Raw genomic sequence first — 16,800 nt, 5'->3', positions numbered from 1 at the left:
ATGAAAAAGTTATAGGTCTTCAAATTAGGGGGATTTTGAACGTACTTATTTGGTTAAACAGTTTGTGATTTTTTTTTAAGCGCAACAGTAATAGAAAAGTATATTATCATGGGTATCAATTGAATTGTATTGACCCAAAGAATAAAGAACGCCTGTCATTTTTACTGTAAATTGTACAGCGTGAAAACAAAACCTTCCAAAATTAGCAAAATTGCGGTTTTCTTTTTAATTTCCCCACACAAATAGTATTTTTTGATTGCGCCATACTTTTTATGATAAAGTGAGTGATGGCATTACAATGGACAACTGGTCGCGCAAAAAAAAAGCCCTTATACTAGTCTGTGGATGAAAATATAAAAGAGTTATGATTTTTTGAAGGCCAGGAGGAAAAAACGAAAACGTAAAAATAAAATTGCCTGCGTCCTTAAGGCCCAAATGGGCTGTGTCCTTAAGGGGTTAAGCTGGTCATACATTACAGATATCTCTCCCATTCCCCATATAAACATGCAAATTTGGCTCAGGTGAGCATGTATGAATTCTGGATGGTGCCTCCTTACAGTCGCACATTACAGCAATATTCTCCTCTTGAAGCAATGATTTTATTCAAATTAAAAAGCCATGTTTTTTGTCATTCATATCAAATATGACAAAAAAACGTTGTATGTCTCCAAATGAAATAAGAGGTGCAAACTATTACAGTATGGCCCCACAGACTATTGTGGGCATAATTTTATGGTTCCATGCCACGCCAACATTTACAGTAACGTATACAGTAGTGTGTACAAGTCCTTAGCTGTAAAGTATGCTATGAGTTTATCATTAATTGTAGAGAACTACACACACAACAATCTATATTGTTCTATAAGTTACAAAAACATGTGTTTGTCTTGTGTTATATCAAATTAGAATACATTTGTTCACATATGAATTGATAGAATTATTTGGAAAGGATTGGAACTTTAACCTCTTCAGAACACAGGGCGTATGGATACGCCCTGAATTCCGAGTCCTTAAGGACCGAGGGCGTATCAATACGCCCGTGGGAAATCCGGTCCCCACCGCTAGCCGGTTGGGGACCGGAGCTGGATGCCTGCTGAAATCGTTCAGCAGGCATCGCGGCATATCGCCCAGGGGGGTCATTAGTGACCCGGTGACCCGAAATTACAGGCTGTTCGGGGCCGTTTCTGACGGCCCCAAACAGCCATAGCCAGCAGGGGTGAGGTGGCACTGGTGCAACCTCACGATTGCCCTGATTCGTCGGCCGGTTTACTGGCTGACCAATCAGGGCACCCGCTGAGGGTGTCACTCCCGCAACTTGCTCCGCCCCCTCTTCCGCAGGACGAGAGCGGGTGCGGGAAGAAGACCCCGGGAGCTGGGGACCCCGATCCCCGGCATCCCTGTTGGGATCGGGGCCCCAGGAGCGGCGGCGGGACTGACCTGAAGCGGCGGCTTGGAGCTGAGTGACAGCCTCCTGCTGTTGCTTAGCAACAGCTCCCAGCATGCAAAAAGGGCATGCTGGGAGCTGTAGTTGTGCAACAGCAGGAGGCAGACAACCACAACTCCCAGCATTCCCTTATGGGCATGCTGGGACTTATAGTTTTGCAACAGCTGGAGGCACATTTTTTCTATGGAAAAGTGTACCTTCAGCTGTTGAATAACTACAACTCCCAGCTTGCACAAACAGCTAAAGTGCATGCTGGGAGTTGTAGTGGTGCATCTGCTGGTTGCATAACTACAACTCCCAGCATGCCCGTTGGCTGTCGGTGACTGCTGTGAGTTGTAGTTTTGCAACAGCTGAAGGCACACTGGTTGTGAAACTCAGAGTTTTTTTTACCTAACTCAGTGTTTCAAGACCGGTGTGCCTCCAGCTGTTGCAAACTACAACTCTCAGCAGTCACCGTACACCATGCACCGTACATGCTGGGAGTTGTAGTTTTGCAACAGCTGGAGGCACACTGGTTGTGAAACACTGAGTTAGGTCACAAACTCAGTGATACATAACCAGTGTGCCTACAGCTGTTGCAAAACTAAAACTCTCAGCATGTACAGTCTGTCAGTGCATGCTGGGAGTTGTAGTTTTGCAACAGCTGGATGTCCCCCCCACCCCCATTGTGAATGTACAGGGTACACTTACATGGGCGGAGGTTTACAGTAAGTATCCGGCTGCAAGTTTGAGCTGCGGCAAATTTTCTGCCGCAGCTCAAGCTGCCAGCGAGAAACTACTGTGAACCCCCACCCGTGTGACTGTACCCTAAAAACACTACACTACACTACCACAAAATAAAATAAAAAGTAAAAAACACTACATATACACATACCCCTACACAGCCCCCCTCCCCTCCCCAATAAAAATTACAAACGTCTGGTACGCCACTTTTTCCAAAACTGAGCCACCAGCTGTTGCAAAACAACTACTCCCAGTAGTCCAGGCATGCTGGGAGTTTTACAACAGCTGGAGGCACCCTGTTTGGGAATCACTGGCGTAGAATTCCCCTATGTCCACCCCTATGCAAGTTCTTAATTTAGGCCTCAAATGCGCATGGCGCTTTCACTTCGGAGCCCTGTCGTATTTCAAGGCAACAGTTTAGGGTCACATATGGGGTATCGCCGTACTCGGGAGAAATAGTGTTACAAATTTTGGGGGCTATTTTCTGCTTTTACCCTTTTAAAAAATGTAAAATTTTTGGGAAAACAAGCATTTTAGGCAGAATTTATTTTTTTTTTTAACATATGCAAAAGTCGTGAAACACCTGTGGAGTATAAAGGTTCACTTAACCCTTTGTTACGTTCCCCGAGTGGTCTAATTTCCAAAATAGTATGCCATGTGGGTTTTTTGCTGTCCTGGCACCATAGGGGCTTCCTAAATGCAACATGCCCCCAGAGCAAAATTTGCTTCCAAAAAGCCAAATGTGACTACTCCTCTTCTGAGACCTGTAGTGCGCCAGCAGAGCACTTTTCACAAGCATATGGGGTGTTTTCTGAATCGGGAGAAATTGGGCTTCAAATTCTGGGGGGTACTTTCTGCTATTACCCTTTTTAAAAATGTAAAATTTTAGGGAAAACAAGCATTTTAGGTAAACATTTATTTTTTTTTTTTTTACATTTGCAAAAGTCATGAAACACCTGTGGGGTATTAAGGCTCACTTAATTCCTTGTTACATTCCCCAAGGGCTCTAGTTTCCAAAATGGCATGCCATGTGTTTTTTTTTTGCTGTTCTGGCACCATAGGGGCTTCCTAAATGCAACATTCCCCCCAAAAACCGTTTCAGAAAAATGTTCTCTCCAAAATCCCCTTGTTGCTCCTTCCCTTCTGAGCCCTCTACTGCGCCCGCCGAAGACTTTACATAGACATATGAGGTATGTGCTTACTCTAGAGAAATTGGGCTACAAATACAAGTAAAAATTTTCTCCTTTTACCACTTGCAAAAATTCAAAAATTGGATCTACAAGAACATGTGAGTGTAAAAAATGAAGATTTTGAATTTTCTCCTTCACTTTGCTGCTATTCCTGTGAAACACCTAAAGGGTTAAAACACTTACTGAACGTCATTTTGAATACTTTGGGGGGGTGTAGTTTTTATAATGGGGTCATTTATGGGGTATTTCTAATATGAAGACCCTTCAAATCCACTTCAAAACTGAACTGGTCCCTGAAAAATATCAAATTTGAAAATTTTGTGAAAAATTGGAAAATTGCTGCTGAACTTTGAAGCCCTCTGGTGTCTTCCAAAAGTAAAAACTCATCAATTTTATGATGCAAACATAAAGTAGACATATTGTATATGTGAATTAAAAAAAAATGTATTCGTAATATACATTTTCCTTACAAGCAGAAAGCTTCAAAGTTAGAAAAATGCTAAATTTTCTAATTTTTCATCAAAGTTATGGATTTTTCACCAAGAAAGGATGCAGGTTACCACAAAAAATTACTACTATGTTAAAGTAGAATATGTCACGAAAAAATTATCTCGGATTCAGAATGATAACTAAAAGCATTCCAGAGTTATTAATGTTTAAAGTGACAGTGATCAGATGTGCAAAAAACGCTCTGGTCCTTAAGGCCAAAATGGGCTTGGTCCTTAAGGGGTTAAGGTTTTCTTCTTGTTATACAGTAACAAGCAGTTCCAAGCTTAGGAACAACTAGACGGAAAATCAATTACCCTAATCCCTCCATTTCACCTGTTTTCATAGAAACGTACAGTAAGACATTCATAATGCATGCTGCAGATGTCTCACCACCTGTCAAATCTGCTGTACATTACTGCTCCTAGTATCTAGGTACTAGCCCAAACTTACTTCTATTGAAAACCTATAACAAAAGCAACAGACCCAAACTGTTCCAAGTTTAACTATATAAAGTCCCCCTTAAATAGAATATGCAGGGATACAAGCTATAGACTTAAATGGGCACTGTCAGATTCCAAAACTTGTTATATGTTGTACATCTTGGCAATACATTAACTATTCTAATATACTTCATAAATGTTATCTCCTTTTATAGAAATCAATCCCCATACCGTCTAGAACATAATCATGTCTGGTTGCAGAATTATCTTTGTCCAAGCGGAAGCACAGCCAGGGACAAAGTCTAGTAAGTGAGGGTGGAACTAGCACTCCTCTGTGCTCAATCCTGTCCTATCAGACAGCAGAATGAAAACAGAGAGGAGGGGGTTACAGAGCAGCCTGCAGTGATTGGATGAAGAGACCCAGCACTCAGGGAGTGTTACGCCGAGCGCTCCGGGTCCCCGCTCCTCCCCGGAGCGCTCGCTACACTCTCCTCACTGCAGCGCTCCGGTCAGATCCACTGACCCGGGGCGCTGCGATACCGCCTTCAGCCGGGATGCGATTCGCGATGCGCACCCCGGCTCCCGTACCTGACTCGCTCTCCGTCAGTCCTGTCCCGGCGCGCGCGGCCCCGCTCCCTAGGGCGCGCGCGCGCCGGGTCTTTGCGATTTAAAGGGCCACTGCGCCGCTGATTGGCGCAGTGGTTCCAATTAGTGTTATCACCTGTGCACTTCCCTATATCACCTCACTTCCCCTGCACTTCCTTGCCGGATCTTGTTGCCATCGTGCCAGTGAAAGCGTTTCCTTGTGTGTTCCTAGCCTGTGTTCCAGACCTCCTGCCGTTGCCCCTGACTACGATCCTTGCTGCCTGCCCCGACCTTCTGCTACGTCCGACCTTGCTTCTGTCTACTCCCTTGTACCGCGCCTATCTTCAGCAGCCAGAGAGGTTGAGCCGTTGCTAGTGGATACGACCTGGTCACTACCGCCGCAGCAAGACCATCCCGCTTTGCGGCGGGCTCTGGTGAAAACCAGTAGTGACTTAGAACCGATCCACTAGCACGGTCCACGCTAATCCCTCTCTGGCACAGAGGATCCACTACCTGCCAGCCGGCATCGTGACAGTAGATCCGGCCATGGATCCCGCTGAAGTTCCTCTGCCAGTTGTCGCTGACCTCACCACGGTGGTCGCCCAGCAGTCACAACAGATAGCGCAACAAGGCCAACAGCTGTCTCAACTGACCGTTATGCTACAGCAGTTACTACCACAGCTTCAGCAATCATCTCCTCCGCCAGCTCCTGCACCTCCTCCGCAGCGAGTGGCCGCTTCTGGACTACGACTATCCTTGCCGGATAAATTTGATGGGGACTCTAAGTTTTGCCGTGGCTTTCTTTCCCAATGTTCATTGCACTTGGAGATGATGTCGGACCAGTTTCCCACTGAAAGGTCTAAGGTGGCTTTCGTAGTCAGCCTTCTGTCTGGAAAAGCCCTGTCTTGGGCCACACCGCTCTGGGACTGCAATGACCCCGTCACTGCCTCTGTACACTCCTTCTTCTCGGAAATTCGAAGTGTCTTTGAGGAACCTGCCCGAGCCTCTTCTGCTGAGACTGCCCTGTTGAACCTGGTCCAGGGTAATTCTTCCGTTGGCGAGTATGCCGTACAATTCCGTACTCTTGCTTCAGAATTATCCTGGAATAATGAGGCACTCTGCGCGACCTTTAAAAAAGGCCTATCCAGCAACATTAAAGATGTTCTGGCCGCACGAGAAATCCCTGCTAATCTACATGAACTCATCCACCTAGCCACTCGCATTGACATGCGTTTTTCCGAAAGGCGTCAGGAGCTCCGCCAGGATATGGACTCTGTTCGCACGAGGCGTTTCTTCTCCCCGGCTCCTCTCTCCTCTGGTCCCCTGCAATCTGTTCCTGTGCCTCCCGCCGTGGAGGCTATGCAGGTCGACCGGTCTCGCCTGACACCTCAAGAGAGGACACGACGCCGCATGGAGAATCTCTGCCTGTACTGTGCTAGTACCGAACACTTCCTGAAGGATTGTCCTATCCGTCCTCCCCGCCTGGAAAGACGTACGCTGACTCCGCACAAAGGTGAGACAGTCCTTGATGTCTACTCTGCTTCTCCACGTCTTACTGTGCCTGTGCGGATATCTGCCTCTGCCTTCTCCTTCTCTACTGTGGCCTTCTTGGACTCCGGATCTGCAGGAAATTTTATTTTGGCCTCTCTCGTCAACAGGTTCAACATCCCGGTGACCAGTCTCGCCAGACCCCTCTACATCAATTGTGTAAACAATGAAAGATTGGACTGTACCATACGTTTCCGCACGGAGCCCCTTCTAATGTGCATCGGATCTCATCACGAGAGGATTGAACTTCTGGTCCTCCCCAATTGCACTTCTGAAATTCTCCTTGGACTTCCCTGGCTTCAACTTCATTCCCCAACCCTGGATTGGTCCTCTGGGGAGATCAAGAGTTGGGGGCCCTCTTGTTCCAAGGACTGCCTAAAACCGGTTCCCAGTAACCCTTGCCGTGACTCTGTGGTTCCTCCTGTAACCGGTCTCCCTAAGGCCTATATGGACTTTGCGGATGTTTTTTGCAAAAAACAAGCTGAGACTCTACCTCCTCACAGGCCTTATGATTGTCCTATCGACCTCCTCCCGGGCACTACTCCACCCCGGGGCAGAATCTATCCTCTGTCCGTCCCAGAGACTCTTGCCATGTCTGAATACGTCCAGGAAAATTTAAAAAAGGGCTTTATCCGTAAATCCTCCTCTCCTGCCGGAGCCAGATTTTTCTTTGTGTCCAAAAAAGATGGCTCTCTACGTCCTTGCATTGACTACCGCGGTCTTAATAAAATCACGGTTAAGAACCGCTACCCCCTACCCCTCATCTCTGAACTCTTTGATCGCCTCCAAGGTGCCCACATTTTTACCAAACTGGACTTAAGGGGTGCTTATAATCTCATCCGCATCAGAGAGGGGGATGAATGGAAAACGGCATTTAACACCAGAGATGGACACTTTGAGTATCTGGTCATGCCCTTTGGCCTGTGCAACGCCCCTGCCGTCTTCCAAGACTTTGTTAATGAAATTTTTCGTGATCTCCTATACTCCTGTGTTGTTGTATATCTAGACGATATCCTGATTTTTTCTGCCAATCTAGAAGAACACCGCCAGCATGTCCGTATGGTTCTTCAGAGACTTCGTGACAATCAACTCTATGCCAAAATAGAGAAATGTCTGTTTGAATGCCAATCTCTTCCTTTCCTAGGATACTTGGTCTCTGGCCAGGGACTACAAATGGATCCAGACAAACTCTCTGCCGTCTTAGATTGGCCACGCCCCTCCGGACTCCGTGCCATCCAACGTTTTTTGGGGTTCGCCAATTATTACAGGCAATTTATTCCACATTTTTCTACCCTTGTGGCTCCTATCGTGGCTTTAACCAAAAAAAATGCCGATCCCAAGTCTTGGCCTCCTCAAGCGGAAGACGCCTTTAAACGGCTCAAGTCTGCCTTTTCTTCGGCTCCCGTGCTCTCCAGACCTGACCCATCTAAACCCTTCCTATTGGAGGTTGATGCCTCCTCAGTGGGAGCTGGAGCTGTCCTTCTACAAAAAAATTCTTCCGGGCATGCTGTTACTTGTGGGTTTTTTTCTAGGACCTTCTCTCCGGCGGAGAGGAACTACTCCATCGGGGATCGAGAGCTTCTAGCCATTAAATTAGCACTTGAGGAATGGAGGCATCTGCTGGAGGGATCAAGATTTCCAGTTATTATTTACACCGATCACAAAAACCTCTCCTACCTCCAGTCTGCCCAACGGCTGAATCCTCGCCAGGCCAGGTGGTCTCTGTTCTTTGCCCGATTTAATTTTGAAATTCACTTTCGGCCTGCCGATAAGAACATTAGGGCCGATGCTCTCTCTCGTTCCTCAGATGCTTCTGAAGTTGAACTCTCTCCTCAACACATCATTCCTCCTGACTGCCTGATTTCCACTTCTCCAGCCTCCATCAGGCAAACTCCTCCAGGAAAGACCTTTGTTTCTCCACGCCAACGCCTCGGAATCCTCAAATGGGGTCACTCCTCCCATCTCGCAGGTCATGCGGGCATCAAGAAATCTGTGCAACTCATCTCTCGCTTCTATTGGTGGCCGACTCTAGAGACAGATGTGGTGGACTTTGTGCGAGCCTGCACTATCTGTGCCCGGGATAAGACTCCTCGCCAGAAGCCCGCTGGTTTTCTTCATCCTCTGCCTGTCCCCGAACAGCCTTGGTCTCTGATTGGTATGGATTTTATTACTGACTTACCCCCATCCCGTGGCAACACTGTTATTTGGGTGGTCGTTGATCGATTCTCCAAAATGGCACATTTCATCCCTCTTCCTGGTCTTCCTTCAGCGCCTCAGTTGGCTAAACAATTTTTTGTACACATTTTTCGTCTTCACGGGTTGCCTACGCAGATCGTCTCGGATAGAGGAGTCCAATTCGTGTCTAAATTCTGGAGGGCTCTCTGTAAACAACTCAAGATTAAATTAAATTTTTCTTCTGCATATCATCCTCAATCCAATGGACAAGTAGAAAGAATTAACCAAGTCTTGGGTGATTATTTACGACATTTTGTTTCCTCCCGCCAGGATGACTGGGCAGATCTTCTACCATGGGCCGAATTCTCGTATAACTTCAGAGTCTCTGAATCCTCCTCCAAATCCCCATTTTTCATGGTGTACGGCCGTCACCCTCTTCCCCCCCTCCCTACCCCCTTGCCCTCTGGTCTGCCCGCTGTGGATGAAATTTCTCGTGATCTTTCCATCATATGGAGAGAGACCCAAAATTCTCTCTTACAGGCTTCTTCACGCATGAAGAAATTCGCGGATAAGAAAAGAAGAGCTCCTCCCATTTTTTCCCCTGGAGACAAGGTATGGCTCTCCGCTAAATATGTCCGCTTCCGTGTCCCTAGCTATAAGTTGGGACCACGCTATCTTGGTCCTTTCAAAATTTTGTGCCAGATTAATCCTGTCTCTTACAAACTTCTTCTTCCTCCTTCTCTTCGTATTCCTAATGCCTTTCACGTTTCTCTCCTTAAACCACTTATCATTAACCGTTTCTCTCCCAAATCTGTTCCTCCCACTCCTGTTTCCGGCTCCTCGGACATCTTCTCCGTCAAAGAGATTTTAGCATCCAAAAAGGTCAGAGGGAAAACTTTTTTCTTAGTGGATTGGGAGGGTTGTGGTCCAGAAGAGAGATCCTGGGAACCTGAGGACAATATCCTAGACAAAAGTCTGCTCCTCAGGTTCTCAGGCTCTTAGAAGAGGGGGAGACCCAAGGGGGGGGGTACTGTTACGCCGAGCGCTCCGGGTCCCCGCTCCTCCCCGGAGCGCTCGCTACACTCTCCTCACTGCAGCGCTCCGGTCAGATCCACTGACCCGGGGCGCTGCGATACCGCCTTCAGCCGGGATGCGATTCGCGATGCGGGTAGCGCCCGCTCGCGATGCGCACCCCGGCTCCCGTACCTGACTCGCTCTCCGTCAGTCCTGTCCCGGCGCGCGCGGCCCCGCTCCCTAGGGCGCGCGCGCGCCGGGTCTTTGCGATTTAAAGGGCCACTGCGCCGCTGATTGGCGCAGTGGTTCCAATTAGTGTTATCACCTGTGCACTTCCCTATATCACCTCACTTCCCCTGCACTTCCTTGCCGGATCTTGTTGCCATCGTGCCAGTGAAAGCGTTTCCTTGTGTGTTCCTAGCCTGTGTTCCAGACCTCCTGCCGTTGCCCCTGACTACGATCCTTGCTGCCTGCCCCGACCTTCTGCTACGTCCGACCTTGCTTCTGTCTACTCCCTTGTACCGCGCCTATCTTCAGCAGCCAGAGAGGTTGAGCCATTGCTAGTGGATACGACCTGGTCACTACCGCCGCAGCAAGACCATCCCGCTTTGCGGCGGGCTCTGGTGAAAACCAGTAGTGACTTAGAACCGATCCACTAGCACGGTCCACGCTAATCCCTCTCTGGCACAGAGGATCCACTACCTGCCAGCCGGCATCGTGACAGGGAGGAAGATGAGTCATGCAGAGTGAGGACCCCACCCTCTAAACTATAGTCCCCCACATTAGGCTGGCAGTATAGTCCCCCCACATTAGGTGCAATATAGTCCCCCACATTAGGCTGGCAGTATAGTTCCCCCACATTAGGTGCAATATAGTCCCCCACATTAGGCTGGCAGTATAGTTCCCCCACATTAGGTGCAATATAGTCCCCCACATTAGGCTGGCAGTATGTTCCCCCACATTAGGCTGGCAGTATAGTCCCCCCACATTAGGTGCAATATAGTCCCCCACATTAGGTTGGCAGTATAGTTCCCCCACATTAGGTGCAGTATAGTACCTCACATTAGGCTGGCAGTATAGTTTCCCCACATTAGGTGCAGTATGTTACCCCACATTAGGTGCAGTCTGTTCCCCCACATTAGGTGCAGTATGTTCCCCCACATTAGGCTGGCAGTATAGTCCCCCAAATTACGTTGGCAGTATGTTCCCCCACAGGCATACAGCCTCCAGCCATAAAGTATGGCTGGAGGCTGTATGCCTGTGTACTGCCCCATTTCAGTGTTCCCACCACCGCTCCGGCCATAGCAGGACCGGAGGATCGGTGGTCAGAACACCGAAGGGACGCGCCGCTGGTAAACACTTACCTACTACCAACGCGCGCATCCTTGCTTCTTCTCTTCTGCTCCGCGCTCGGTTGCCATGGGCGCACGCATGGGACATCAGTGACGTTGCTGCGTGCGCCTGCTCCTGGCGGTCCCCGCGTTTTTAAAGTAAACGCGGGCCGCAGGGACTTCAGAGGCATCCTTGTGTTCCGAAAGCATATTTCGGAACACAGGGATGTCCTAAGGCAAAAGCACCCGGCGGGCCAGGTAAATGCGCTCCGCGGGCCGCATGTGGCCCGCGGGCCGTAGTTTGAGGACCCCTGCTCTAAAGCATAGGATGACAAACCAAGTGAGCATCAGAAAGAAGGCATTTGTGAGAGAAAATGGGTGCTATACACCTAACAATTAAATGATATTGGATACAGTAAAAAAAAAAAAAATCTTACATTTTATTTTATTATTTTTGTTTGTTTATGCCATTTAGGATCAATAGTGTTATATTTCAATAGGTCAGATAATTCCACTTGCACCTATACCATATATGTTTGTTTTGTTTTTGTTTTTTTATGGGAAAAGGGAGTTCAGATGTCAGCAAAGGTTAAAGGGGTACCCCACCCCTAGACATCTTATCCACTATCCAAAGGATAAGGGATAAGATGTCTAATCCCTCATCGGGTGCAGCACCGGAAGCTCATGATGTCACGGCCATGCCCCCTCAATGCAAGTCTATGGAAGGGGGTATGATGTCACGAACCAGGCGTGCCCATGATGTCACGAGCCTCCGCCCCGCATCGCCAGTCATCCGAGCACTGGATGTCTGGGGTGCCACAGCCGAGATCGCGGTGGTCAGCAGCGGCAGGACCCCTGTGATCAGACATCAGACAGAGTACCCCTTTAATGATCCATTTTTTTTGTCTTAAATTTTGTTTGTGTCACAGTAAAAATATTTTGCAACTGTAAGGTAGTAGGTATGTTATTTAAGTGACATAGTACAAAACCCCAAAAATCCATTTTAATTTCAGGTTGTAATGCGACAAAACAGGAAAAACACCAAGGGGGGAGGGTGAACACTTTGGCAAGGTATTTAAAGAGATAAAATAGATGTACAGTAAGAAAAGGCATTCAATGTTTTCTTAAACACATATCCGGTGTATAATAGTGAGGTATAAATCTAGCGGTTTCTAAACCATAATAAACCTGAAAGACAAAGAAGCATTTATGCATAAAATTTATATTATTAAAACAGTCTGCAGTTTTGTCTCTGTGTAGGTTCCGTGTCACAATATGATAGATGGTAAAGAAAAAGCTCAGAAGCAAATCAGCAGTGGACATAGAAGATAGCCTTGGGGTCTGTGCAATAATGTTATGCAGTCCCTGTGTTATGCACGCCTCCAATGGAGAGCTCTGACATATACCTCTGCATAGGCATACAGTTGCATAAGTTGCCATTGGCTGCAGTGTTAGAAGGCGTTTCGTTAGCCAACCGGCTTTGTCAAGGGACCGAGACTATAATCTTGGTCCCTTGACAAAGTCACTTGGCTGGCAAAACAAGAAAGGCCTGCGGAAATGGGAGGCATTTGGTACAGAGTACCTGTCATCAACTAAACTTTCCCTGATCCCCCTCCCCATCTGTCCCTTACTCTAACTATGCCTATCCCTTGTTTATTGAGGTTTAAAACGCTGTGGAAATACCTTTTTTTATCCCTCTTCATTAGCTCAGGAGCACTGTCTTTCTGAGGGGTGGAAGGAGGCGGGTCCCGGCAGGCATGATGTCACATGAAGCCTGGCCGGGACTCTGCTTCTGCCAGTCTTCCTGTATGCTGCTCTCCCTCTGCAGCAGTGTTTCCCAACCAGAGTACCTCCAGCTGTTGCAAAACTACAACTCCCAGCATGCCCAGACAGCCAACAGCTGTCCGGGCATGCTGGGAGTTGTAGTTTTGCAACAGCTGGAGGCACCCTGGTTGGGAAACACTGCTCTGCAGTGTGCTGACAGACTAAGTACAGAGGAGGGACGGCAGCCTCTGTCTCTCTCTCTCTCTCTCTCCTGTGTCTCTCTGCACTAAAAAGTCAATGCTGAGAACCAGGGGCAGTGGGAGCAATTACAGAGGCAGTAATTAAGATGAATGTCAGGAGGGGCACAGAGCAGGGAGTGCAGTGAGATAATACAATGTATAAGATAACATGTGGTGAGGGGCCAGGAGAACACAGAGCAGGGGGAGGGGGAGGTGACTGGCCTCTGTTATATGAGAGGCATGTGCAGGCTTGTAGCTCACAGTGCTGCTCCAGGCTGTGAGCGAGTCCTGAGCTGAGAGTACTGAACTTCCTGTGGAAGGACCAGAGCCCTTTCAGCATTAGTCCTAAAAGCTGTACACTTACTATGAAAAGCATAGGAAGCTGCCTGCAGACCAGGCATAGACGAGAGGCCCCTAGTGGCCAACAGTATAAAATGAAAAAACTGGTATAAATATTAATATTTTTTAATGAAGATATGTTACAATATGTCTTCATTAATGATTATGAACAACATATTAAAAGTTTTTGTTGATGACAGGTACTCTTTACATAATGCACCCTGATACACCCATGAGATACATCTAAGCAATATATTTTGCTCCTACATAGTACAGAATTGTCTGCAAGACGTCCGTAGCCCCTATGCATATATTTTACCAGCATAGGACACAGCGTAATTAGTAGCCTGACTACCTATTGGGCTTTCTAAGTGAGTTGGGCATACTAGGTGAGTGCAGGATACATTGAATTTTTATCTCATTTAGTTTGTCCCTAATATATAATTGTGTGCTTCTTTTTTAAATACTCCTGTTATAATTTTCCTATTGTCTAGCATGCAGGCATAGCATCAATACAAATAGTTGTATTTGAATCATTTTTTTTTTTGCTTTTATGAAATAAAATGTTCAATATAAAACCAATGCTGATATTTCAGCCAATGAAATAATAAAATCAACAACTGATGTTGTAAACTCTTTTTCTCAAATGGTATGATTAAGGGCCTATTCACACGTACAGTATCCTGAGCATATTTGATACGCAGGATTGGAAGCTGCAGATTTGAAGTTGTGTACAGTCAATTAGTTTACAGTGAAATCTGCTGTTTAAAATTTGCTGTTTCACATCCTGTGCATGAAATATTCGCAGGATATTGTACGCCTGTATACACCTTAAAGGGGTACTCCGGCCCTAGGAAATCTTATCCCCTATCCAAAGGATAGGGGATAAGATGCCTGATCACTGGGGTCCTGCCACTCTGGACCCCCGTGATCTTGCAAGGCGCACCCCGTTAAAATCAGTCCCCGGAGTGTATTCACTCCGGGTCTGATTACTGCTGATCATGGGGGCCGAAGCGTTGTGATGTCACGCTCCGCCCCCCTCAATGCAAGCCTATTGGAGGGGGCGTGACAGCTGTCACACCCCCTCCCATAGGCTTGCATTGAGGGGGCTGGAGTGTGACGTCACACGGGGCGGAGCCTTGACGTCACAACGCTCCGGCCCCGTGATCGACAGTAATCAGACCCGGAGCGAACACGCTCCGGGTCTGATTACTGCTGATCATGGGGGCCGAAGCATTGTGACGTCATGCTCCGCCCCCTCAATGCAAGCCTATGGGAGGGGGCGTGGCAGCTGTCACGCCCCCTCCCATAGGCTTGCATTGAGGGGGCCGGAGCGTGACGTCACACGGGGCGGAGCCTTGACGTCACAACGCTCCGGCCCCGTGATCGGGTGCGGTGTGCAAGATGATGGGGGTCCCCAACGGTGGGTCCCCCGCGATCAGGCATCTTATCCCGTATCCTTTGGATAGGGGATAAGATGTCTAAGCACCGGAGTACACCTTTAAATAAGTATTCTGGTAATTTAAAAAAAAAGAGTATGATGCTGAAGCCATAAAAAAATTGAAATAAGCTATACTTTACCTATCCCCGGCCCCACCGAAGAGGGACACGCATGTGGCCAGTAAATAGCAGAGTGGGCTGAAGTGATGAGCCTCAAGGGACAAGAAGACCAAGAATTGTAGCTGCAGTGTGACCAGTGGGGTCCTGGGGTGAGAAAGTATAGCTTTTTATCTACGGTATTTTGATATGATCTTTTTTATAACCGGAATATCCCTTTAAAATTTGATTGCCGAAACACGGCAAGACCTGGAATTGTGTCTTCTATATGTGCCTGTGTTTTTTTTAGAATTTATGGTGGGAAATTCAAACACAAATATATTAGAAAGTTTCACAGCATTTCACTACATTAATAATAAGCTTTATTGACACAAGTAGAGAACATGCTTGATATCTTAGAATATTAGCATTTTTTATTTTAGACATAAATTTAATCTTGATCAGTCTTATATATTGACTACATATAAAGCAGACACTTTTGTGTTTATATTAACCACAATGACGGTAAATCTCATTCCATGGACACACAATGAAACATGCTGATCGCTACAGAGTGAAACAATAGGATTGCAAAGGTTACAATGTCGACCACTGGCTGGGGCCTCTGGGTCATTGAACAGAAAGTGGATAATAAGGCATCTATTCGTAAGATCCTAGCATTCTAGTTTTCTGGTTCATCACATAACTCTGGTATCTGGACAAATGGGAGTGCAATGGGAAATCTGTCAGCTGATGTTGTAATGGGATTTTTATCTTCTCCAGGATGACGTGACGGTCTTCTCCATGACATAGCCTTTCTTTGTTCTGCAGAAACAGGCTCTCGTCGTGAGGGCCTTTGTACAGCCCAGATAAATCTGCGTGCTAGAGGAAATCACTTATTCATTTTCAGAGAAATAATAAAAAGTAACACCTCCTATAATTTACTGGTTGGCATGGCAACATTAACACATTATTATGGTCATTGTGTTGGGAATCCCCTGGATCTACTGATAATGCAATTTTAATGAGTCTCTTCTGAAACTGTGAAACGTAATTACCGAGCCTGGAAGATTAATAGCAGCTTTGCCACAGGACTCGGTCAATGACTAAACAATGTATGTGCCACAGGGACCCGCTCAATGATAACCACATCCATTGTCTCCTCTGCACATCAGCCATTGCATGTTTATTATAATGTGAATTGCTTTGTTTATATTATTGACTTCTGCAATCAGCTGCATGATAATCTATAGAGATATATATATATATATATATATATAACTCATTGGCCCTGATTTAGTGTGGCTCTGAGTGGAGTGTTTATTCTGGAGTGATTACAATATCGCTCGTCTTTTTTTTTTCAGGCTTATCTACTATTCTATCGCACATGTTGGTTATTTTTCTGTCGCACGTTTTTTTTGTGTCGCACTAGTCAATTGTGTCGCACAAACTCCGAGCTAAAGAAATTAGTTGTGAGTCAAAATGGTTTAGACTTGTTTGTTTAAAAATGTTTTCATGAATCCAAAGTATTCATGTGTTATAATTTTTCAAACATTACAACAATTATCCTTGTTAATCAGCTAGGGTGTTAAATTGATTTAAACCTAATATTGCAAATGTGTTAAAAAGAAAAAATATATAAACATTATCTATCACAAAAGCATTCGATATTTTATTCATGAAAGTGTTTAACTGTACAAAATGTTTTCAGGTTATAAAACAAGTTACTTTCACACAAAACACAATGGCAAACAGTCCCTTGTTAGAAATCACTCCATTTTTGGAATTTCACTCGGTCTCTTGGCTGTAGGTTATTGTGTGAGGCAAACTCACACTTTTTCTCGAGTGATTTTGGAAGTAATCCGAGTATTTTTTGTCGGTAAAACGCCCATTTTTGCATAAAACACGCCCATTTCAGAGTGAAAAAAAACAGTGTCGGTTATGCGACTAAAATTTGGTCACAAATAGTCGCACAGACGTTGC

General features: G+C 46.3%; 1 protein-coding gene across 5 annotated transcripts in view; it reads right to left on the bottom strand.

Moving 5' to 3' along the window:
• Positions 1–15,231: 15,231 nt before the first annotated feature.
• Positions 15,232–16,800, bottom strand: part of SPMIP10 (sperm microtubule inner protein 10) — a 33,290-nt gene continuing 31,721 nt past the window's right edge. For all 5 annotated transcript variants that reach the window (XM_056537313.1, XM_056537315.1, XM_056537316.1 and 2 more), the window contains one exon: positions 15,232–15,699. In XM_056537313.1, the coding sequence (XP_056393288.1) occupies positions 15,478–15,699 (222 nt within the window). In that variant the 3' untranslated portion in view covers positions 15,232–15,477. The remainder of the gene's footprint in view (positions 15,700–16,800) is intronic.

Source organism: Hyla sarda, chromosome 1, assembly GCF_029499605.1.
Source record: "Hyla sarda isolate aHylSar1 chromosome 1, aHylSar1.hap1, whole genome shotgun sequence".
Classification (NCBI taxonomy): domain Eukaryota; kingdom Metazoa; phylum Chordata; class Amphibia; order Anura; family Hylidae; genus Hyla; species Hyla sarda.
This window is presented reverse-complemented; position numbering and strand designations above follow the sequence as displayed.